The sequence below is a fragment of the Mobula hypostoma genome, chromosome 1 (assembly GCF_963921235.1).
Source record: "Mobula hypostoma chromosome 1, sMobHyp1.1, whole genome shotgun sequence".
In the NCBI taxonomy this organism is placed as follows: Eukaryota; Metazoa; Chordata; class Chondrichthyes; order Myliobatiformes; family Myliobatidae; genus Mobula; species Mobula hypostoma.
The window spans coordinates 169699903-169723248 of NC_086097.1; the positions used below are offsets into that span (position 1 = coordinate 169699903).

The 23346-nt window shown below is 40.3% G+C and overlaps 1 protein-coding gene across 1 annotated transcript; it reads right to left on the reverse strand.

The window, feature by feature from the left end:
* Positions 1 to 435: 435 nt before the first annotated feature.
* fam210aa (family with sequence similarity 210 member Aa) lies at positions 436 to 22625 on the reverse strand. Its single transcript, XM_063040901.1, has 4 exons — positions 22524 to 22625; positions 18822 to 19357; positions 7405 to 7516; positions 436 to 2941 (listed from the first exon to the last, which is right to left on the reverse strand). Exons 2-4 carry the CDS (start codon positions 19310 to 19312, stop codon positions 2708 to 2710), a joined length of 837 nt encoding a protein of 278 aa, XP_062896971.1. The 5' UTR covers positions 19313 to 19357; positions 22524 to 22625; the 3' UTR covers positions 436 to 2707.
* Positions 22626 to 23346: the final 721 nt, after the last annotated feature.

Consider the following 23346-nt stretch of genomic DNA (forward strand, 5'->3'; position numbering starts at 1 on the left):
CCACTCAGGACATGCTCCCTTTTTGTTGCTGCCAATAGGAAGAAAATTCAAGAGCCTCAGGACTCAAACCACCAGGTTCAGGAACGGTTACTACCCTTCAACTATTAGGCTCTTGAACCAAAGGGGATATTTTCACTTGCCCCATCATTGAAATGTTCCCACAACCAATGGGCTCACTTTCAAGGACTCTTCACCTCATGTTCTTTTATTTAATGCTTATTTATTATTTCTTTGTTCTTGTATTTGCAGAGTTTGTTCTCTTCTGTCCTTTGATTGAACACTCATGTTGGGTGGTCTTTCATGAATTCTGTTATGGTTATTATTCATTAGATTTGAGTATGCCCACAAGAAAATGAATCTTAGAGTTGTATATGGTGACATATATGTACTTTGATAAAATTACTTTGAACATTCCTCAAAAGTCAACATAGATGGTTAGATTTTATTTAGAGCGGAGTTTGCATTTCAATGCATGTAGATTATGTTAAAATACACACTTCTTTACAACAGTAATCTTCAACAGAATGAGCAGATGAATAAATAGATCACACTTTCCACAAGCCGTTCAGGCCATGTCAAAGCCATTTTGAAAGTCTGCATATTTCTATGATGTAATGAAGATATAATGAAGACAAACCAGAATTTGAATGTTTTGGCAACTGATTAGTGACAATCAATTCTTGCACTTCTCACAGAAATTGTTTTTGGCAGTGTTAGGATGTGTCTTATACCACATAATACATGTTTATTTCTATTAAAGTGGAATAGTGTTCTTTTTAAAACAATCATTGGTACAGATAAACTTAATTGTTTGATTGTAAAATGAGGTGTATCAGATATGTTTGGACAGACTACAAAGACTTGTTTGAATAATTAACATGAAGATCATGCAATTATTTAAACTTTTAGAAAATGTCAGTTTTTGGGATCACTGGAAACTCTACATTTATTACCCATCCCCAATTGATAAGGAAAAGGTGGTGGTGATCCATTTTCCATCATTGCCTGGTGACATTGGCTAGGGAGTTCCAGAATGTATTGACAGTGAAGGACTGACAGTTCCAAACTCACAAAGTGTCAACTTGGATGGGAATCTGCAGATAGTGGTGTTCCCAGGTGTCTTAGTACCCTTGACCTTCTTGGTGGTTGAGTTTGTGGGTTTTGGAGGAACTGTTGGAATAACTGATTGCTTTTGATTGCTGGTACAAACTGTATTCACTTTGCACTGACATTGGAGTGAATGAGTATCTCATGTGGATAATAGAAGGGCTAATTAAACAGGCAGCTTTATCCTGGTGTTGAGCTGCTTCCGAGTTGTTGAATCTGGTATTCATGCAGGCAAGGAGAAAGTATGTCATCACATTGGAGACTTATGCCTTGCAGATAGTGGGAAGGCTTGGGGTGCCTAGAGGTGAACCATTCACACGAGATAGGAAGCCTCTGATCTGCTCCTCTCGCCATCATATTGATAGAGCTGGTCCAGTTGAGGTTCTGGTGAATGGTGACCCCGCCAATTTATTGATGCTGGGTGAGGGGACTCAGTGATAGTAAAGCAATTAAAGATCAAAGGGAGGTGATTAGATATTCCCTTACTAGAGAAAGGCATCTTCCAAAACATTTTATGATAAATGTCACTTGCCACTTCTCAGCCTATTATTGGAAGCAAGCTGGGTATTAGTGCATGCAGACATGAACTACATCATTTGCTTAGGAGTTGTAAATGTAATAAAACATAGAGCAAGCAGTCCCACTTCCAACCTTATGATGAAAGGAGAGTCACTAGTGAAGCAGCTTCAAGATGATTAGCCCAAGGGCACTGCCCTTAGGATCTTATATAATAGGCTGAGACTAGGAAAACGGACCAGGAACAATCAAAACTTCACTTCTTCTTGTCAGCTATAACCTAATCACTGGAGACAGAGTTACGCTTAATGTTCATTGACTAATTTTTGGTAGTGTTGTAATGACAAGGGCAATTACTTTTACCTCAGCTAATCAGATCATGATATTTAAATTCCTTAGCTATGTTTGGACCAAAGCTCTGATGACAGATGGAGAGTGATCCTAGCAAAATGCAAACTGAGATCTATGAGCAGGTTACTTCTAAGTGCCTAACAAGCATCTGCAGATGCTGAAAATCTGAAATAATAACTTAAACTGTTAGAAACACTCAGCATGCTAGAAATATTACTTCTGCATCTGTCCACAGATGTTGCCTGACCTGCTGAGTGTCTCTGGCCTTTCATATTTACATAACTATTTGCTGCTGGGTAGCACTGATATACTGCACTTCATATTACAAGTGTTTGCATTTTATTTAGCTTGAAGGTGTCACAATACACAAAGTTTCAGCTGACACATATGATATTCAGTGACTAAAACTCAAGTCTTGAAATATTTACTGTAAACCATTCTTTTTATAACCACTACAAAGCTCAGGAGTTTTGTTTACACCACTGAATGTAGGACTATTTGTTGAACCATTTGGCAACTTTTCCACATAAGTTATTTAAAAAAAACAAGAATCGCACTGCCGAAAATTACTCGACTATTTGGAAATAGTTTCAGAAATACCATTGGCATTCTTCAATAGCAGCAGTTTTCAGAGTTTGTCACAAAATATAGAGCATTTTTACTTTACAGGAGATGATGGAAGTTCTTAGATTATTTAATACAATTAAAAGTTTTTAGTGTGTCCTCCACATTTTTATTCTTTTTTCTTCCTGAAAGAGACCATGTCTTTGGTTTCCTGGATTTTCTCGGATAGCAGTTCCTTTGTTTCTTCCATTTTTTCAGAGAATCGCTCTCTGGTTTCCTCCATTCTGTCCTGTATATAAACCCTCATCGGAGGTGGTGTCGACAAGTAACCATGAGAGCGAAGATATTTAACTGCGAGGGAGGTTCCTCCCAGGGTCACTGTGTACCTAGCTGGTGTGGCAAGCTATGAAACAGAAAAGTACAAGTATTTAGTTTGAAGAATGATAAAAATTATAATGTAAGATATCATCGCAGCCTCTATACCCAAGGAATGCTGCTTTCACTGTCAACTGATCTACAATGTAGTAATGTTTGTTAAGATACCCACTACTCCCATTAAGCACTCTCAGAATTGTTCTCCAAGTCAAGGTTATTGTCACACAAACAAGGTCATGTATGTAGAGCTGCAGTTAAAAACCTACTTGCAGCAGCGTCACAGAAACGTACCAGATACACAACATTCACAAGAAAAACAAATTGTACACAATTTTTAAAAGAGAGAACACAATTAGAGCAGAAGTTGTCCATTGCAGTATACAAAGTGATCAAAATATTGCTATACTGAGGTAGTGATTAGGAAAGGCAGGATGGGTTAGGGATCTCTAAGGCCATTGAAAACATCTTCAAAAGGAGGTACCTCAAGCAGGTTGCAGCTGTCAATAAGGACCGGCACCATCCAGGACATCAGGGAAAAGGTACAGGAGTCTGGAGACATACCCCCAACATTTCAGAAAGAGCTATTTCTCCTCCACCATCAGATTTCTGAATGGTCCATGAACACTATCTCACTGGTTTGCTCTCTTTTTGTACTTTTTAACAATATATACAGTGGATTCTGGTTAATTGGGACGCATCAGGAGCAGTACATTTTGAACCAATTAAGCGGCTATTCATGGAAATAGTTAAAAAGGTATAAAAAGAAACTACTGTTTAACTAAGTAACACATGAATGAAATACATATTAGAACACTACCAATGCTACTATAGCACCATAAAACTATATTGCACCTAATAGTTTTCCACGGAGAAATCCATCTTGTGTACACTGCCGTGTATGGGGTGTCCATGGAGGGGGTATCGCCTCTAGTGAATGGGCTTGTGTTCATTCTGGGGCAGCTCACTCACCTTTGGTCCAGCCCACTTGAGGCTCTCAGTAGCTACTTGCAGCCAACAGCGACCACGTACCGGTACACACTTTGAGAGGCAGGCTAAACCAAGTGAGGGTAGCCGGTGGGTCTCATATGCTGGTGAGATAGAGACATGCCTGTCCTAACATATGAAGTCAGATCAGACAGACTGGACAGATAAGATAACAGTGAGATCCAACGGCCAAGATGGCAGTTCTGCAATGCTTCATAGAGAGTAAAATCATGATTAGGCACAGAAGTTGTCATGGTTGTCCACTACAAACTTGGAAGACTCCAGTTGTGATGACTACTCATACTACTGGATCTGGACATCCAAAGTCAAGACAGTGGACTGTCCCAGTGCATCAGCTTTTCCACTTTAAAAACTCTCCCACCCAGGTTTCACTGTCATTGTCATTGGCTGGTTTAGGTAGTGAAATCATTTCATTTTTACTTCTGGCTATTTCTGGCATCCCCAAGCCTGAATGCTTAAACCTGCAGCGAGCAAAACAGTTTGGAATTGTCTTAATGCTTATTTCTTGTCAACTATTAGTGATAAAAGTCATTGCTTTTTGAACACAAACACGTGTAACTGTCACTATTTAAATATTGTTCGCTCTAAGCATGGTGCAGTGTCTAATAGCCATACTTGTTCAGACGACTGACGCTAGTTGGAAACTATTCGGTAACCTGTCCCAATTAAGTGGCATATTTTCCCAAATAAATGAAGGGAATCCAAGTCTTTTTCCTGACGAGTTCTTGTTCTGAAATTTGTCCCAGATAAGTGGCTGCCCTGGTCAACTGATGGACCAATTAACCAGAATCCACTGTATTTCTTACTATAATGTGTAATTTTTATGTATTGCACTGTACTGATACTGCAAAACAGTACGTCAATGAAAATAGATGAGACTGATTTTGATCTTGAGAAGATATTATCAAAGGGGTGCCATAGTAGCACAGTGTTTAGCGCAATGCTATTACAGCTTGAGGCATCAGTCTAAAGTTCAAATCCAGCACTGTTTGTAAAGAGTTTGTTCTTCCCGTGAACAGGTGGGCTTCCTCTGAGTTCTCCAGGTTCCTCCCACATTTCAAAGACATACCGGTTAGTAGGCTAATTAGTCATTGTAAATTGCCTTATGATTAGGCTAAGGTTAAATAGGCGGGTTGCTGGGTCGTATGGCTCCTTAGCCTGGAAGGGCCTATTCCATGCTGTATCTCTAAAAAAAGAGGATCTTTTTCCCTACAAAAACAATTTGGCAACAAAAACAGACAACCTTATCAGCCAAATGACAATGTACTTTAATAAACAGATTCATTACTGAGGAAGGTACCTGTACTTATAAATTCTAACCTCTGGAGAATTGGTTAGCTGTTGTGTGCACCCTGGGGCACTTTGGATTTAAACAGTATTTTAATGGGCCTATTGCACTATGGCAGACATGGGTCAATGAACAGATGTAGTAATGTCAACCTCAAGCTGGAAGTTGGTCTGTGATACACAAAAGAGTGGAAGGTTACAGGGAGAGGGGAATCACGGTTGGGAAAAGTGTAAGGCAACGGGGGGGGGGAGTGGGAAGCATTAGGGAGATACTCTGTAATGATCAATAAACCAATTGTTTGCAATCAAATGACCTTGCCTAGTGTCTCAGGGCTGGCTGGCATCCTCACCACGTCCACTCTGGCACTCCTTCTCTGCTACCTGTCCCACACTCCTCCCACAGCATTCCACTCTCACCATTCCCAATATCCCTTGCTCCCACTGGATATACAACTCACTTTCCACTCCACGTTGCCGAATACAGTACTGTGCAGAAGTCTTAGGCGCCCTAGCTCTATACATGTGCCGAAGACTTTTGCACCCCCTGTAGTTACATGGGCAAGAGAGATTTAGAGAGCTCTGGATCAAATGTAAGCAGATGGGACTAGACTGACGGACAACACATGGAAGAGTTGGACTGAAGAGCCTACTTCTATGTTGTATGACTCTGATTCTGGTCCCAGATTTATCACAATCTGGTTGCCCTTCTCTGCACTGGATTTTGAAACTGAGAATCTCTGATACTCTTTGATGTTTTTGTTTCTTCATTTTTCTTCCACAATCTGATATTTTACATTCAATACTCCCAAATACGATGTTATTTATCTCCTTGGTCACTTAAAAAACAAATTGTTGGTCCTTTCCAACAATACACCTGCTGCAATTATACAGGGTGCTGGTGAAACCACACCCATTTTTATCTCCTTAGTTAAGAGTACACTGTCCTGTAGGGAGTTCAGAACAGGTCCACCAAATTGGTTCCTGAATGGAAGGGCTTCTCTACGAGGAAAGATCCACCAGGCTAATCTCTACCCATCACAGTGACAGATAATGTAACTGAAACCAAATGAAATTCAGAGGGTTGATTCCCCTGGAGAGATTATATGGAATTAAAAAGGGAGTTTCATTCATTTAAAACAACGATGAGGAAGAATCTCATCTCAGAGGATCATGGATCTTTGACATTCTCTGCTGCAATGAACTGCCAGGAGAAGTGGTCAAGGCAGATAAAAGTAACGCTTAGAATACAGTTAGACAGGGACAGGGATAGGAAAGATTTAGAGGGATATGGGCCAAATACAGGCAAATGGGACTAGCTTAGGTGGATACCTTGATCAACATGGATGAGTTGGGCTGAGGGGCATATTTTCATGCAGCATTGCTGTAGGACTAAATATATGTAAGGTTGATATTGACAGTTTGGTTCACAAGGGAGTCTTGGATTCTGAGGAACAAGCAAGAACTTGGGGCCAAGGTCCAGTTCAGATCAGCCATAATTAACAGCAGAGCAGACATAAGAGATGATTTAGGTCTTCCTGCTTCTGCTTATGTTCTTGCACGAGATGTAACATCCCCAGAGAAGGCTGAACAAATTAGGAATGGACTAATATCTCTTAATATGAAAGATTTGACAAAAAAAACTCTTTTTTGACAAGAATTTATGGCCACAGAAATTATATACATTAATAAATCCATGCAAGAATTCAAAATAAATTTGCTTACCCTTGATATATACAAAGGAACTGAGGTGAATAACTTAGAGGCTTTTAGGAAATATCTGAACAAGACCAGGAGATTCAAACTCACAAAAACAATGGATCAATGGGAGCGACTGTTAACTTCCAATAGTCCCATGGTGAAGCTGGTACCTGTACCTGGTTACTTTGGGCTTGACTCCTAATTAAAATCACATTATAACCAATTCAACCTGAATAACATAGATAGTGTATATCCTAACTCAATCACTTTATATTGACGCAAACACAAGGACATCTGCAGATGCTGGAAATTAAAGCAACACACATCAAAGTTGCTGGTCGGCCCAAAATGTTGACTGTACCTCTTCCTAGAGATGCTGCCTGGCCTGCTGTGCTCACCAGCAACTTTGATGTGTGTCACTTTATATTGAATTTGTATTATAGTTTAGCAGAACCACCTGTATAATAATGGAAACACTGATCAAGGCAACACCTTACTCACCTTATACAATGCATAAGCAGTGAGTGCATTTCCACCTGTAGAATGGTTCAAAATTTGTATTATTCCTTTAGGTGCTCCTATATACTCAAGAAATGGGACCACGTTAACACCTCTGAAAGTAAAATGAAAATCAGCATTTAGTGTTTTATCAAAAGCTGTTTTACCAATGCTTTCACTAATTTGGATTGGAAGGTTCTGGATTTTACTTTTACTATAATTATGTATGAGTCAAAAAAAACTTAATTAAGGCAACTGCTTAAATTTTTAGTTTCTACAGCAATTTACAACTAAGATACTGATGCCAATAAATAACACCCATGCATTGCAAGTCTTGCACTGATGCCTCAGGTTGAACGTTACAGAAATTTAAGAGAAAATTTTGTCCTAGTTAGGAAACTGGCTGAGTCTATAAAAATGGATAATGGTAGGTTCTCAAACTGGCTTTTAATGGCTTCTCACAAAGATGTGTTTGAGGTCTTGTCTATTAACTGTATTTATAAACAATTCACACATCGGGCTCAAAAGTCAGGGAACTGTTTTCTGATGACACAACAGGCGAATAGATGGAAGCACTAAATTACAAGGAGAGAGGATCATATCAAGTGGACAGATGAAAATGTAGCAAATGCAATACATACAACCAAGGTTAACAAGACAACCATATTTTGCAAATGCTGAAAAACAAAGCAAATAAAGCTCTAAAAAAAACACAACTTGGGATTCCTTCATATGGATCATTAAACCTTCATGGACACAGAAATAATCTACAAATCTTATTAATCCTTTTTAATACATCAAGCGAAGCAGGATATAATCAGAGTACAGGTTTGGCTACAGTAATAAAAGAATAAATTAGCCATATTGGGAACACACTTTAAGATACTGACCTTGAAAGGTATGCAGAAAAGATTGCCAATAAAGAGATTATGCAAAGAAAGGGTTGTATTCCCTGGAATTTAAGGAGTCATGGGGCGACGATTCAAGTTTACAGGAACTGGACACAAAACTTCAACTATCCCTTTGCCTCCACAGGTGCTGCCATTCTTGCTGAGTTCCTCCAGCAACCTGGGTTTTTGCTCCAGATTCTAACATCTGCAGTCTCACGTCTAATGGTCCTTTAAACTGGTAAATCCTGAGAAATTGATCATCTGCACCTGAGATTTGTAAGAGATGGCTATAGAGATAGTGAACACTTTGGTTATCATCTTTCAGATTAGAGAGGGAGCAGATATAACTAAACCGTTTAAGAAAAGAACAGAGAAAAGATGGTATTACTCTGCTTGTTCTTATAATTGTTAGATGAGCAACTTTGGACTACATGAATGAAGGATATAACACGAAGACACTTTGAAAAGAAAATGATTGAGTAGAGTCAATCCAGATTTATAAAAGGGAAAATGCTAGTTGACTATTTGAAGACTGAGTCACGGAGGATGGAATCAGGCTCTTTGGTTCTATGTTAGGCCCATAGCCCTCTAAATCTCTCCTGTCTAGATGGCTTTTAAATCAAAGTCAAAGAAAAATTTATCATCTCAAGTACACAATTACCATATACTACATTGAGATTCATTTTCTTGCAGGAATTTACAAGAAAATAAATACAATAAAATTTATGAAAAACTCTACATAAACAAAGACTAAATCAACGTGCAAAAGATAACAAATTGTGCAAATAAACAAAAAGAACGTGAATTGTAAGAAGTCCTTGAAAGTGAGTCTGTAGGTTGTAAAATCAGTTCAGAATTGTGGTGACTGAAGTTAGTCATGTCGGTTCAATAGCCTGATAGTTGTAGGGTAATAACTGTTCCTCAAACTTGGGAGCTTTCCGGTGGTCCAATCGGATCGACAGAGGAGGCTCCACATAAGTAAGGCTGAACGATTTAAAAAGTATCATTCACGGGCTTTTGGCTTTTTCTGGTGACCCAATCAAATCTAAAAATAAGGCAGCAACAAGCAGAGCGACTATTGTTGGAGGGGACCAGTGTTAAGAGTGGAGAGACTTTGACTCAACAAGGTTTGACAAGAACAGGGTTGGGCTAGGAAAATTTTTGGTAAGTTTCTTCTTCATTCTTCATCCGTTAGTGCTGTAAGATTGGTTCCAGGGGCTGTGTTGTGTTCTGTTGGTGGAGGAGGATTTACACTAATTTGGTAGAGCGGATGGGAACCAGAATGATAGGGGTGAGGATGGGGCAGTTGGTATACAAGCAGATGCAGTGTACAGTGAAACTGTCTGGAAGGACAGGCAGATGATAAGGCAAAATTGCAGTCAGTAGGATGAGTTGCAGTGTATCATGGGGACAAATTTGAAAAGGGTAAAGAATGCAGACCTGAAGGTCTTGTATTTGAATACACACAGTATATGGAATAAGGTAGATGATCTAGTAGTGCAGCTAGATATTGGCAGGTATGACTTTGTGAGCATCATCGAGTCGAGGCTGAGAGAGATTATAGTTAGATACACATTGTATTAAAAGGACAGACAGGTAAGCAGAGGGGGTGGGATGGCTCTATTGGTAAAAAATGAAACAAATCCTTAGAAAGAGGTGACATAGGATTAGAAGTTATAGAAATTGCAAGGATAAAAAGACCCTGATGGGAGGTATATACCAGCTCTTGATCAGTAGTCAGGACGTGGGCCACAAATTACAATGGGAGATAGAAACGCCATGTCAAGAGGGTAATGTTATGATAGTCATGGGCGATTGCAGTATGCAGGCAGTCGATGCTGAATGCTGAATCCCAAGAGACAGAATTTGTCTAAGAGATGGCCTTTTAGAGCAGTTTGTGGTTGAGCCCACTCGGGGAAAGGCTATTCTGGATTGAGTTTTATGTAATGAAGCAGATTTGATTAGGGAGCTTAAGGTAGCAGTGATCATAACATAATTGAGTTACCCCCCAATTAGAGAGGAAGAAAATAAAGTCAATTGTATTAGTGTTACAGTGGAGTAATGGGAATTATAGAATGAAAGAGGAGCCAGCCAAAGTTGATTGGAAAGAGACACTAGCAGGGATGATGACATAGCAGTAACGGCTGGAGTTTCTGGAGCAATCGGAAGGCGCAAGATAGATATATCCTGAAGAAGTAGTAGTATTCTAAAGACAGGATGACGCAACCATGGCTGGCAAGGAAATTCAAAGACAACATAAAAGCAAGAGAGAGGGCATATAATAGAGCAAAAATTAGTGGGAGGTTAGAGATTGGGAAGCTTTTAAAAACCCACAGCAACAAGAGAAAATCTGCAGTTGCTGGAAATCCAAGCAACAGAAAATGCTGGAGGAACTCAGCAGGCCAGGCAGCATCTATGGAAAAGAGTACTGTCGACGTTTCAGGCAAAGACCCTTCAGTAGGACCAATAGAAGACAAGTAAAAAAGCCATAAGGAGGGAAAAGATGAAATATGAAGGCAGGAGGATACCAAAGATTTTTCATATACGAGTCACTCAGGTACCTGCCTTCTGCAACTTGGGTGTGACTACCTCCCCGTAATTCCTGCCTCACCTCATTCTCCTGTATGAGCCGAAGGTCATCGAGCTGTAGCTCCAGTTTCTTATAATGTTCTCTGAAGAGCTGCACCTCAGTGCACCTGGTGTAGATGTGGTTATCCAGGAGGCTGGAGGTCTCTCAGAATTCCCACATCTCACAAACAGAACACAATTTGGCCCCGGAACCTATGGTGTATCAATTAAAATTGGTGAGGGTCAAAGGGGACATGCCAAATTTCTCTAGCCTCTGAAGTAGAGGCACCAGTAAGCTTTCCTGGTCATGGCATCAATGTGGTTGGCAGTATTCACTCCTCGGAACTTGAAACTCTGAACCGTTTTGACCGGAGCACCGTTGATGTAAACAGGACTGTGTGCACCACTTCTTTTCCTGAAGTCAATGACCAGCTTTTTTGTTTTGATGACACCTCAACCATTATTTCTGGCAGCTCATTCCAAATACGCACTATGCTTTGCATGAAGGGACTGCCTCTGATGTCTCTTGAATTTCTTGCCTCTGATCTTAACCTATGCCCCAATGAAAAGGCTATGTCCTTTCACCTCATGTCCCTCAAGATCTTATACAACTTTATTTATTTAGTAGATTAAATGAGGAAAAAGCAAGTGGATGTGTGCATTTTATTTTCAGAAGGCTTTTGAAAAGGTGCTGCACAGGAGAGTAGTGACCAAGGTTAGAGCACATGGAGTTATGGGTAATCTACTAACGTGCCTTGAAAATTGGTTAACATAGCATGTCACTACAGTAAAGTAGATTCTTCTCAAGTTGCCAGGCTGTTACCAATGTGCTCAGACCCAATTATATATTTTTTTTAAATCAATGATTTTTCCAAATTCCAAAATAAAAGAAAAATTGATCTCCTTACCAACATACTTGCTATAGAAGGAATACACTGAAGATTCATTTGACAGCTATTTGGAAAGGCCATTCTGTCATACAAGGAGAAATTAAATAGGCTGGGCCTCTTATCCTCTGGAATTTAAAATTAGAGATGACCTCACTGAAAAATATAAGATTCAGAGAGGGCTTGACAGGGTGGATTTTCCCCGACTAATCTGAAGAATCTAAAACTAGATTAAAGTTGCTTCACCGAGATTAATAAATATTTAGAATTCTTTGTCCTGGACCTCAATGAGGCCATCTCACTAACTACATTCAAAATTGAGATTAACAGTTTTCTGGACATCGAAACAATCAACAATTTGGGAATAGGGCATAATAATGGTACTTAATAGAGAAGACTGGTCATGAACTTTGAATGGTGAAGTAGACTTGGAAGAAGACAGGAAACCAGCCTATTCTAGTTTCCATTTTTTGTTCGTCCTGTCACGAATCAACAACCAGCGTAAAATCTTTGCTTTCCATTGAAAATACTGGGAAGCAAGGTTGCAGGTGTAGAAAGTAAACTACATGCAACTTAAACCTTTTTTGGTACCTGGGATGGCCTTTTATTCATAGGGATCAACATGGAGAGGTGGAACACTATTCAGAATGGCTTTGACAATCAGCAGGGCCCCATCTCTAGTTGTTGATGCTGCCAAGGTGACTATAGCTTGTGCATCTCTTCAGAATCAAAAACATTCTGAATTTAACAAAAGAACAATCTCACTGAAACACTATGCTGTGTATGTTAACAGTATTATGTTTCTTTGTAAAGTAATCTATCCCTATGATAAACTAAAATGCTGGAAGTATGACATGCGACAGAAAATTCTGTATGTTTACATCAGGATCATTGTATTCCATTTTAAACTTTATAGCAAACTGAACATTTGCAGAATTAAAACAGCTCTGTAGCTAGTAGGATAAGCAGATTATGAATTTAATGCTCAACACCAATGAAACATCTTTTGCAAATATTCAGGGTTTGCTTGGCTTTCAATTGATTGCTGATTTAAAATAGCCCTTAAACCTGATAAGATGCTCAGTAGAAATTGCATCCTATTTGAATTTCAGAATAAATCAATTTTGAGTTTTCAGACTGTAGTACATGTTGCAGTCTAATAGCTCATCAAATTGTTATGCACTCATTCTATTTTTAGTTACATGGACTTTTAACTGATGATTGATTCAGGCCAGTCACAGTACAAATAATGAATGGGACCACTATAATGATACCAGGTAATATGTGGACAGATCAGTCAGCTTGGAAAGCTGTACCAGTCTACGTAACTCATTTGGATTCTATAAAGCTTTCACCAATACGGTTTAGGTGTTCATGTGGCCAGGACTTAACTCTAGGGGAGGTCTGCAATTCAAACTGATGAGGAACATCCCAGCTGCCTGTCCAGTGAGGTCTGAGGCAGATGATATATACAGGTGTCCCCTGCTTTTCGAACGTTCGCCTTACGAAACCTCATGGTTACGAAAGTCCTACATTAGTACCCTATTTTCGCTTTCAGAAGGTGTTTTCACTGTTACAAAAAAATATTCAGCGCGCGATAAAAGGCAGCGCGCCCCGAGCAGCTGCTCTCCCCCGGATTCTCGCTGGCATTGCTTAAACACGAGCCTGTGAGCAGCCGTTTGCAAGATGAGGTATCGGAAAAGCCTGAAAGAGCTTGTAAGGGTGTTACACTTACGATAAAACTAGACATAATTAAGCGTTTTGATCGTGGTGAACGAAGTAAGGACAACGTGAGTTTGGCTTGTAGAAGCTGATGAAGGTGATGTTGAAGAGGTTTTGGCATCCCATCACCAAGAACTGACAAGATGAAGAGCTGATGCAATTGGAAGAAAAAAGGATAACAATCGAAACCGAATGAGTCATGATAAAGTACGACTTTAATTTTGAAAGGGTACGTCGGTTTAGGGGATATTTGCAGGATGGTTTGAGTCCTCATTAAAGAACTGTGTGATAGAAAAATGCGTGAGGCTCAGCAGTCAAGCAAGCCTTCCACATCAGCCACAGCAGACGACGAACCTCGACCTTCGACATCGAGGTGGGCAGTCATAGGAGAAGATGAGCTGCCTGCTCTAATGGAAACAGACGACGAGATGACACCCCAGTGTCCCACCACCCCAACCCCCGGGCCACGGACAGATACCGATTCGCAGAGAATGCAAAGGTAGCCGGGAGGCACACAGCACATCTTTAAGAAAAAAGCCGAAATAAACATGCTAATTAATTGGGGGCCGCTGACACGTAATTGTCGGCCCAGATCAGAGACGACGCAATCGGAAATCGGCACTGATCTGGGCCGACAATTACGGGCAGCACCTAATTAATTAGCTTGTTTATTTCGGCTTTTTTCTTAAAGATGTGCTGTGTACCTCCTGGCTACTGCTGCACCCCTGCATGCTTCGCAGCAATGTATCGCTCAGTGGCCTGGAGGGTGGGGGGCCACTGCACCACCCAAACTCCGACGACTCAGTCTAACACACCATCATCAGTGTGCTCGGCGCTGAACCAATTCCAGTAAGTGATACTACACTGTACATACATTATTTCTACTTTATATCGGCTGTGTATTTTTACGTGTTATTTGGTATGATTTGGCAGCTTCATAGCTTAAAGGTTACTGGAGAGCGCTTGTGCGTGTTTTTGCCAACAGGGCTTGCATGAAATTTTCTGCCGACGGCACTTGTGTGAGACTTTCGCTCTGGAGAACAGTTCAGTAATGATTATGGAAAAGTATTTTTACTTTATATAGGCTGTGTATTTATCATATCATTCCTGCTTTTACTATATGTTACTGTTATTTTAGATTTTATGTGTTATTTGGCATGATTTGGTAGGTTATTTTTGGGTCTGCGAACGCTCACAATATTTTCCCATATAAATAAATGGTAATTGCTTCTTCGCTTTAGGACATTTTGGCTTACGAACCGTTTCACAGGAATGCTCTACCTTCGGATGGCAGGGGAAACCTGTATCATTAAAAAGAGCTACTGTTGCGGGATGATAAGACTAGAAAGAAGTGAGGTAGGCTTGAGTTTTGAAATGATGAAATGTTTCAGTAATAGTGTTAAGTGTTTGGAATTCTATTTCACAAACTAAAAAGGAACAGGTGGTCAAGAAACACACATAAAAGTTGCTGGTGAACGCAGCAGGCCAGGCAGCATCTCTAGGAAGAAGTGCAGTCGACGTTTCAGGCCGAGACACTTCGTCAGGACTAACTGAAGGAAGAGTGAGTAAGGGATTTGAAAGTTGGAGGGGGAGGGGGAGATCCAAAATGATAGGAGAAGACAGGAGGGGGAGGGATGGAGCCAAGAGCTGGACAGGTGATAGGCAAAAGGGATACGAGAGGATCATGGGACAGGAGGCCCGGGGAGAAAGACAAGGGGGGGGGAACCCAGAGGATGGGCAAGAGGTATATTCAGAGGGACAGAGGGAGAAAAAGGAGAGTGAGAGAAAGAATGTGTAATTTAGAATGTGTGGTCAAGATTTAGCTTTGAATCTGAGGTGAGTAAGAATTTTTATTCTAAGACTGTAAAGGAAAGCAGGCCAAAAGTTGGTATTAGGAGTTACGTCACAGATCAGTTGTGATCTCACAAAGAGCTAAATAGTTTCATCCTCAATTCAGTGCCCCTTCATAGTAAATGCTAATTTGATTGCTGTCAGTTACATAGAAGAACATTCTGTGGGTCATATTACAATTCTGTCCGATACAGTGGAAAGTTAAGGAAGAAGATTTCAAAATCAATTATAACTTGATTTGGTACTCTATATCTGTATTTCAATCATCTTCCGCATGGAATAGGTATTCCTGTAACAAAACTAATTTATGGTCACATAAGCAAGTTTTCAAGGTATAATTACTGCTAATTTATTTTTAGTTGCCAATGTTCAAAGTCACAATTGCTGGACTTGTCAAATTAATGAACTTTAAATAAAGTCAAAATAATTTAAATTTAATTTAAAGAAGCCAAAAGAGAGAATTAATAATTGGAATCTGAGTAACATTCTTCAGCTTCTTCAGTATTTACTCTTGGACTGCATCAGGTCTTAAAATCTGGACATGTTCTGAACATTTTGAATCCAATATTCCATTCAGCTAAAGCATACAGACTTGCCCAGCACATAACCTATGCATTAACACAAGCTAAAGCATAACAGACATGCATTACTTAAAATCCTCAGATGAAAAGCTTTGTTTTATTTACAAACAAAACCACAAATCTAAACTGGAGATCGAGTGTCATACATTACTTAGAATGACTCCTTGCTATAATTACCCTAGGTTGTGACAGAATATGACAAATCGGAATAATTTGCTTTGACTTCGTAACTCAATAATTGTGGTATAAAAATGGGAAGCCCGTATAAATTTGAAGAAGGCAGATGATCCTGAACATTATTAGAGGTGGAAAGTATAAGAGGTTGGAAAACTTGCTAAACCTTTAATAAAATATTAGTGAGACCTCAAGTGGAGTTTGGTAGCCAATTCTGGCCCCGTATTTAGAAAAGGCTCAGATTTAGTCCACAAGACACAGGAGCAGAATTAGGCTGTTCAGCCCACCAAGCCTGTGCCATCATTTGATCATGGCTGATCCATTTCTCTCTCAATCCCATTCTCCTGCCTTCTCCTCACAATCTTCCATGCCCTGACATCCACCTGGTCTCAGAGGCATCAAAATATATCATCCTGCTAGAGCTGACGGTGCCTTTGGAGGAGCATATGGAAGAGGCCCGTGAGAGGAAGCTTGCCAGATACAGGAATTGGTCAGTGACAGTTGGAGCGGGGATGGAAGGAAGTGCATGCCTATTGAAGTGGGCTGCTTTGGCTTCGCTGGACAGTCACTTCACAGAGCCCTCAGCGCATTGGGCATTGCTAATTCAAGGAGGCAGAGCGCCACTGGCAACAACACTGAGGCAGCAGAGAAAGCCTCAAGATGGCTCTGGATGAGGAGAGCAAGTCCATGGTGATCTGCAGCACATGCTATATGAATACAAGTCGCCTGGGTGAGGATGTCTGATGTTGAAAGACCTGAAACACCCAGTGACTACAAATTACATCACTGATGATGTGTTCAGAGCATAGTGAAGTATATTCTTCAAAACAAGAATCTATCAATCTCTTCCTTAAATATACTCAATGACCTGGCCTCCACAGGTGCCTGTGGCAATGAATTCCACAGATTCACCACCCTCTGGCTAAAGAAATTCCTCATCTCTGTTCTAAATGGATGTCCCTCTATTATGAGGTTCTACACTCTGCTCCTAGACTCCCTCACTATTGGAAACATCCTCTCCACATCCACTTTTTCTAAAAAAGTTCAAAGTTTCAAAAATACAAGATTAATTTATTATCAAAGTATACAACTCTGAAATTCTTCTTCTCCTAGAGCTTTCAACACTTGATGGGTTTTGATGAGATCACCCCACTCATTCTTTTGAATTCCAGTGAGTACAGGCCCAGAGCCATCAAACACCCTTAACATGTAAGGCCTTTCAATCCCAGACACAAGGAAATCTGCAGATGCTGGAAATTCAAGCAACACACACAAAATGCTGGTGGAATGCAGCACAGTAGGAAGAGGTACAGTCGATGTTTTGGGCCGAGACCCTTCGTCAGGACTAACTGAAAGAAGAGATAGTAAGAGATTGGAAAGTGGGAGGGGGAGGGGGAGATTTGAAATGATAGAAGACAGGAGGGGAAGGGATGAAGCTAAGAGCTGGACAGTTGATTGTATTTCGATTCTCCCCCTCTCCCAATTTTTTACTATCTCTTCTTTCAGTTAGTCCTGACGAAGGGTCTCAGCCCGAAACGTCATCTGTGCTTCTTCCTATAGATGCTGCCTGGCCTGCTGCGTTCACCAGCATTTTGTGTGTGTTGCTTTCAATCCCAGAATCATTTTCATGAACCTCCTTTGAACCTTCTCCAATGTCAGCACATCCTTTCTTAGATTAGGGGCCCAAAACTGCTCACAATACTCCAAGTGAGGCCTCACCAGTGCTTTATAAATTATCAGCATTACATCCTTGTTTTTATATTCTAGCTCTCTCGAAATGAATGCTAACATTGCATTTGCCTTCATGACCACCAACTCAGCCTGCGAGTTGACCTTTAGGGAATCCTGCACAAGGGCTCATAAGTCCTTTTGCACCTCGTATTTTGGAATTTTATCTCTGTTTAGAAAATACTCTATGCTTTTATTCCTTCAGCCAAAGTGCATGACCATATACCTCCCTACACTGCATTTCATCTGCCACTTCTTTGCCCATTCTTGTAACCCAAGTCCTTCAGCAGCCTCCCTGCTTCCTTAACACTAGCTGCCCCTCAACCTATCTTCATTTTACATCAATGGTACCAGGGGTAAGTGGCTTCCACTGTGAAAGAGGGCATGTTTTCCTTTAAATTTGAAGGACATCTTTATTCTGATAAAGGCAGGTGAAGTTATTTCTAGCTGTTAAAAGTAGGTAACTACAAATCATGAAAAGCACAGAATAAACAAAATGGAACAGGCAAAAATGTTTTCAGGACTGAACGGGAAGAGGAGTGGGATTAGAAAGCTAACTCTTTGTAAGAGTTTGCATGGGCATAATCAGACATGCATCCTTGCTACATCATTCACTCTATGGCTAAAATCATTATCCTACGGTGCAGATATATGTATCATTATTAATGTGATCATTTTTCTCACTTCTATCTGGTCCTTAATCAAATTCTTTACCAGGCAGCTTGGCCAAGAAAACATGCAACCCAATATCTCTTTTCAGACATGCAGTCTTGTACAAACCTGGCTACTACACTGAAGCCAATTTTGGAACGATTCAGGCTTCACTGAACAGTGTTTACCATTGTGACTTTGGCAAAAGAAAATGTAAGTTTTTAAACAGCTTTAAAAAAAAATAAGAAAAAATTCAGGAATGATGCAAAATTCTAAACTTAGATTTGGTAGTAATGTTCGACAAATGAGGATTCAACTTAAGTTTTGTTATCTAAAGACATGTTATTGTAAGCACGTGACATACTTACTTTAACGCTGCATAATAAAATGTACCAAACCATATGCTTGATGTCAACAAATGCACTGGGATCATGACCTTCCCATATTGCTTGAATGTCTTTTTGAATCGCTGATATAGACCAATTGAGTGGTCGTGGAGAGGATCCTTTTCCACATCTGCTACTTCTTGTTTTGGGGTTGTCTCAGAAAAGTATGTTTCTTGAACTGAGTCTGATAAAGTGTCTTGATCAGGATCACTCCTTGGTATAGACTTAGGGTCATCTGACTTGGCTTTCTCAGTGTCCACGTGCTTTGCGGATGATGGTTCTGCTTGGAAATTCGGCTTTCGCTGTTCCAAGGCAACAACTGGGCGAGACATGTGCAGGAGCTGTCCCTGATGAGGGATAAGAAAAGGCATCTTCCCACATGTAGCTGGAAGTATGCGAGAGACACACTGTCGGACATTACAAGCTTGCTTTGAGTGCAGTTTGAGGACAGTTTGAAGGAAGTAACTCTGCATGTTTAAGTTTCCAGTTTGATGATTTCTAGTCTAATGACAGAAGAACTGGAAGGAAAACAAAGTGTTACAAATGCAGTTTCCAATCAGTTTAATCATTGCACATTATAGACTCACCTTGCACTTAAAATGCCAAACAATTTTACAATTGCTTTCTCTTCAATGTAAGCTTTAACCTTGAATTTACTGCCAATGGTCTATTCTGAAATGGAATCATTGTTTCATGGTTATATGTGGCAGCCAACTTGTGCTGCTATTTTTGTGAGACGAAGCTAAGCAATCAGCCCATCCACTGTGTTGTTTTTCCAAAGGTGAATTAGGGGAGGGGGCATTCCCAAAAAGGGGCATTTTAAATTAGGTCATCATAACTCCTGCTTGCACCTTATAATAGTTTAATATTTTGCCAGCAAGATGAAATCTGTGCGAATATCTTCTTAAGACTTAAATCACTTATACAAATTGAACCAGTGGCACTGATCAGAATGCAAGATTTTACTTTGGAAAGCTGGTACTTTTATCTAAGTTGCTATTAATTTTTCACTTCCTTCTCTCCCTACACTTTTTTTTTAATCCATTTCTCAATTTACAGTGTTCTCAGTATTTTCAGGTTCTCCTCTCCAGTCTTGCTATCTACCTGGCTTCCTCACCATTTTATAAACAAGAAAAAAATTTGCAGATGCTGGAAATCAAAGGAAAACACACAAAATGCTGGAGGAACTCAGCAGGTCATACAGCATTTACAGAAAAGAGTACACAGTTGATGCTTCGGGCTGAAACCTGAAACGTCGACTGTACTCTTCTCCATAGATACTGCCTGGACTGCTGAGTTCCTCCAGCATTTTGTGTGTGGTTATAAAGATTTTCCCCACTTCACTATTGACAATGCTGCTATACTCTGAAAAATTCTCTCAATATGGGAATTGTTCTGTTAAACTGACAGATTTTCATGTTACTCTGTTGCTTTAGAAAGATGTGATAGGTAATCTAGAGAAGAAAACTGCCTGGATGTCATGAAAATTTTCAGCTAAACAGACAGCAAGCATGGATTGTAAACTGTAGGTTATGCTTAAGTAGCCTGGATGAAATTTAAGGATGGATGTTTTGTAGATAGTATTGATATGTACTTCCAAATGCATCTGAAAATCTCTAAGGCAAAGTTTTAAAAAAAAATCACAGAATTAAAGGCAAATTTCTGATTTACTGAAGGTGTAGGCTAGTAACAGGAGAATGAGATGAGAAATAATGGCCAGGTATTCAAACTAACAAGATGTAATCTGTGGCAGTGTCCGAAGAAATGTTAGGGTATTAGCTGCTCTCCTTAACTCTAAATAATTTACACAGTGGATTAGAAATCCAGATATCCAAATCTGGAAATGCCAATTGATGGACATTAGCAGCTTAGCGAGAAGAGTTACACTGCCAATACATGTCAATAGATTCAGTGAAAGTACTGCTACTACACTTTAAACTACCCTACATGGCTGCTACTTAACAGGTGAGGTAACTTTTTATTTGGAGGTATATGTTTGAGCCTGACTAAATTACTTGAGCTAAGCAAATGACATGTATCAAATTCAGGTCAAGTTAGCTGTTTTTTTTAAGGTTTGGCTGAGCTGGCTTGGCTCAGTACTCTATTCAAGCCAGTTCTTGATGAGAAACAATCCATTTGCAGCATAACAATACCTTTCTTTTTGTTTTTATACATACCCCTGGGTCAGGTCATAGGATGAAAAAAAAGAGGTTCAGGTTAAGAGTGGCCATGACCTCATTAATTTCAGATAGATTTTAATTTGAATCCAAGCAAACTGCGAATTTGTGTCTCCTGTCTCAGTGCCCAGAAAACAAATAATTAAAATTTTCAATCTTTTATTTAAATTTTCCTATTATCACATTTTCCTATAATTTATTGTTTCTTGTTTGGATTTTAATGTATCCTATTTCTTTTTATCATTCATTTCTTTCTCAATTCTGAAATCTCAACGCTAAGGTATTGGCCTCATTTCAAAGCTCAAAGTTAGATTTATTATCAAAGTATATATATGTTACCATATACTTCCCTGAGATTCATTTTCTTGTGGGCATTTACAGGAAAAAACACAACAGAACTTTATGAAGAACTTTTCATGAACAACCAGAGCACAAAAGACAAGCTGTGTAAATAAAATTAATATTGATAACCAGTTGTAAAGAGTCCTTGAAAGTGAGACTGTAGGTCATATAATCAGTTCAGAGTGGTGGTGTATAACCCAAGGCTTCTGTGATGGTAGTACCAGCAGAGGGCATAGCCTTGCTGGTGGGCATCTTTGACGATGGATACTGCTTTCTCATGGCAGTACTCCATGTAAGTGTACTCAGCAGTGAGGAGGACTTTGCCAGTGATAAAGACTGGGCTGTTTTACCACCTCTTTCTGTAGCCTTGTCCATTCCTCAGCATAACAAACTGTTTCACAACCAATTAGGGTACTCTTTAATGTGCATTTATAGAAGTTGTCAAAGTCTTTGGTGACATGCTGTATCTATGCAAACCTCTAAAACTGTGTTGCCTTCTTTGTGAAGACTGGTTCTAGGACAGATCCTCTGATATGTTAACATCAAGGAATTTAAAGCTACTGACACTCTCTATCTCCATTCCTCTAATGAGGACTGGTTCATTTGGCACCAAAGTCCTAGTTAAACATTTAATTTTGTTTGAACTCGCATTTTCAGCAAATTGTAGGACATGTTTTGTTTTCAAGGTAGAGATCTACTGGAAGAACTTTGGAGGTAGGGGTGGGAAGAAGGCACCGCCGACTTTCCGAGTCGAAATGCTATCTCAGGACCTTGAAAAGGTTCTTCCAGCAGACTGTCTGCTGCTCTAGATTACAGCATCTGCAGAATCTTGTATTCCCTCTGGGCTTTATAACCTGATTGCTTCAATGGTCTCCATCACCACGACCCCTTCATTCAATTTAATTACTTTAAATTCCTCCGACTGAAGATGAATGAAGGAGGTCGGTATTTGGGCAGAGAAGCTCAGACTGCAGCCTCTTGCCACCTCGGGAGGGGACGTACCACCCCTACCCTGGGTCCCCTTTAAAAGCCCTTCAAAGGCCGCAGCCTCAGTGCTACAGACATCGCATACCTCGGGCCTTCTCCTCCTATTTTGGCACTACCGCCTGACCACAAGCAGCTTCCCCCCCTCCCCCTTCCCCACTGCTAATTAACGCCACCTCACCTTCCAAGGGACAGTTTTTCTTGTTATTTTGTTGGCTTTCCCCCACAACCGCCTGTCTTCCACTCTACACACTGGCAAGCAGGCTTACCGTTAACCACCGCGCATGTGCCGGCTGTGAGCAACGGAACTCTGGTTATTGTAGTCTTCTCACCAGGGAGGCTGCCAGATTGGCTGTAAGCGGACTGCAAGTCCCAGAATGCACCGCGCCTGCTTTAATCACTTGTCCCCAGCTTTCATTGACCGGGTGCATGTGCTTGCGGGATGGTGGGGAGATGTATCGCGGACCGTACGAGAAGGCAATGGGGAGGGCGGAACTCACGGAGTTAAAACAGTCTCATTCTCCGGCTAAAACTAAACGAAAAAAAGGTTTAAGAGAGACTGCAGATACTGGAAATCTGGAGAAAAAAACAAAAATTCTGGAGGAACTCAGTAGGTCAGGCACCATCAATGAAGGAACAGTTGGGCCGAGACCTTCTATCGGGATTGGAAAGGAAGAGCATAGAAGCTAAACTAAAGGAGGGGGTGGGTAGGGAGAAAGAGTTGGTAGGAGTCAGGTGAATCCAGGTGAAAGGCTGATTTGGAGCCGTTTGGCAATGCAATGGTAGTTTACGTAGGCGAGTTTTGGACTAGCGAGTCATTGCAGACATTTAAATGTTTATGTGTGATACCTGTTCTAGACCTGGAATTTTGTTGTAATGTAGTTGAATTCGATCCAAAAATCTGGGATCGTCCAAATGTTTATTTCCATGTACCCATGCTTGCTGATATGCAGTGGGTCCTAGTTCAAAATTTTGATCTTTGAATCTTCAGTCATTTTATAACT

Coding starts and splice junctions, on each gene's coding strand:
- fam210aa (XM_063040901.1), bottom strand. CDS start 19,312: ATGCAGAGTTACTTCCTTCAAACTGTCCTCAAACTGCACTCAAAGCAA. Junction 7,517..18,821: donor TTTTATTATGCAGCGTTAAA/GTAAGTATGTCA, acceptor TTTTACTTTCAG/AGGTGTTAACGTGGTCCCAT. Junction 2,942..7,404: donor CTGCTTATGCATTGTATAAG/GTGAGTAAGGTG, acceptor TCTGTTTCATAG/CTTGCCACACCAGCTAGGTA.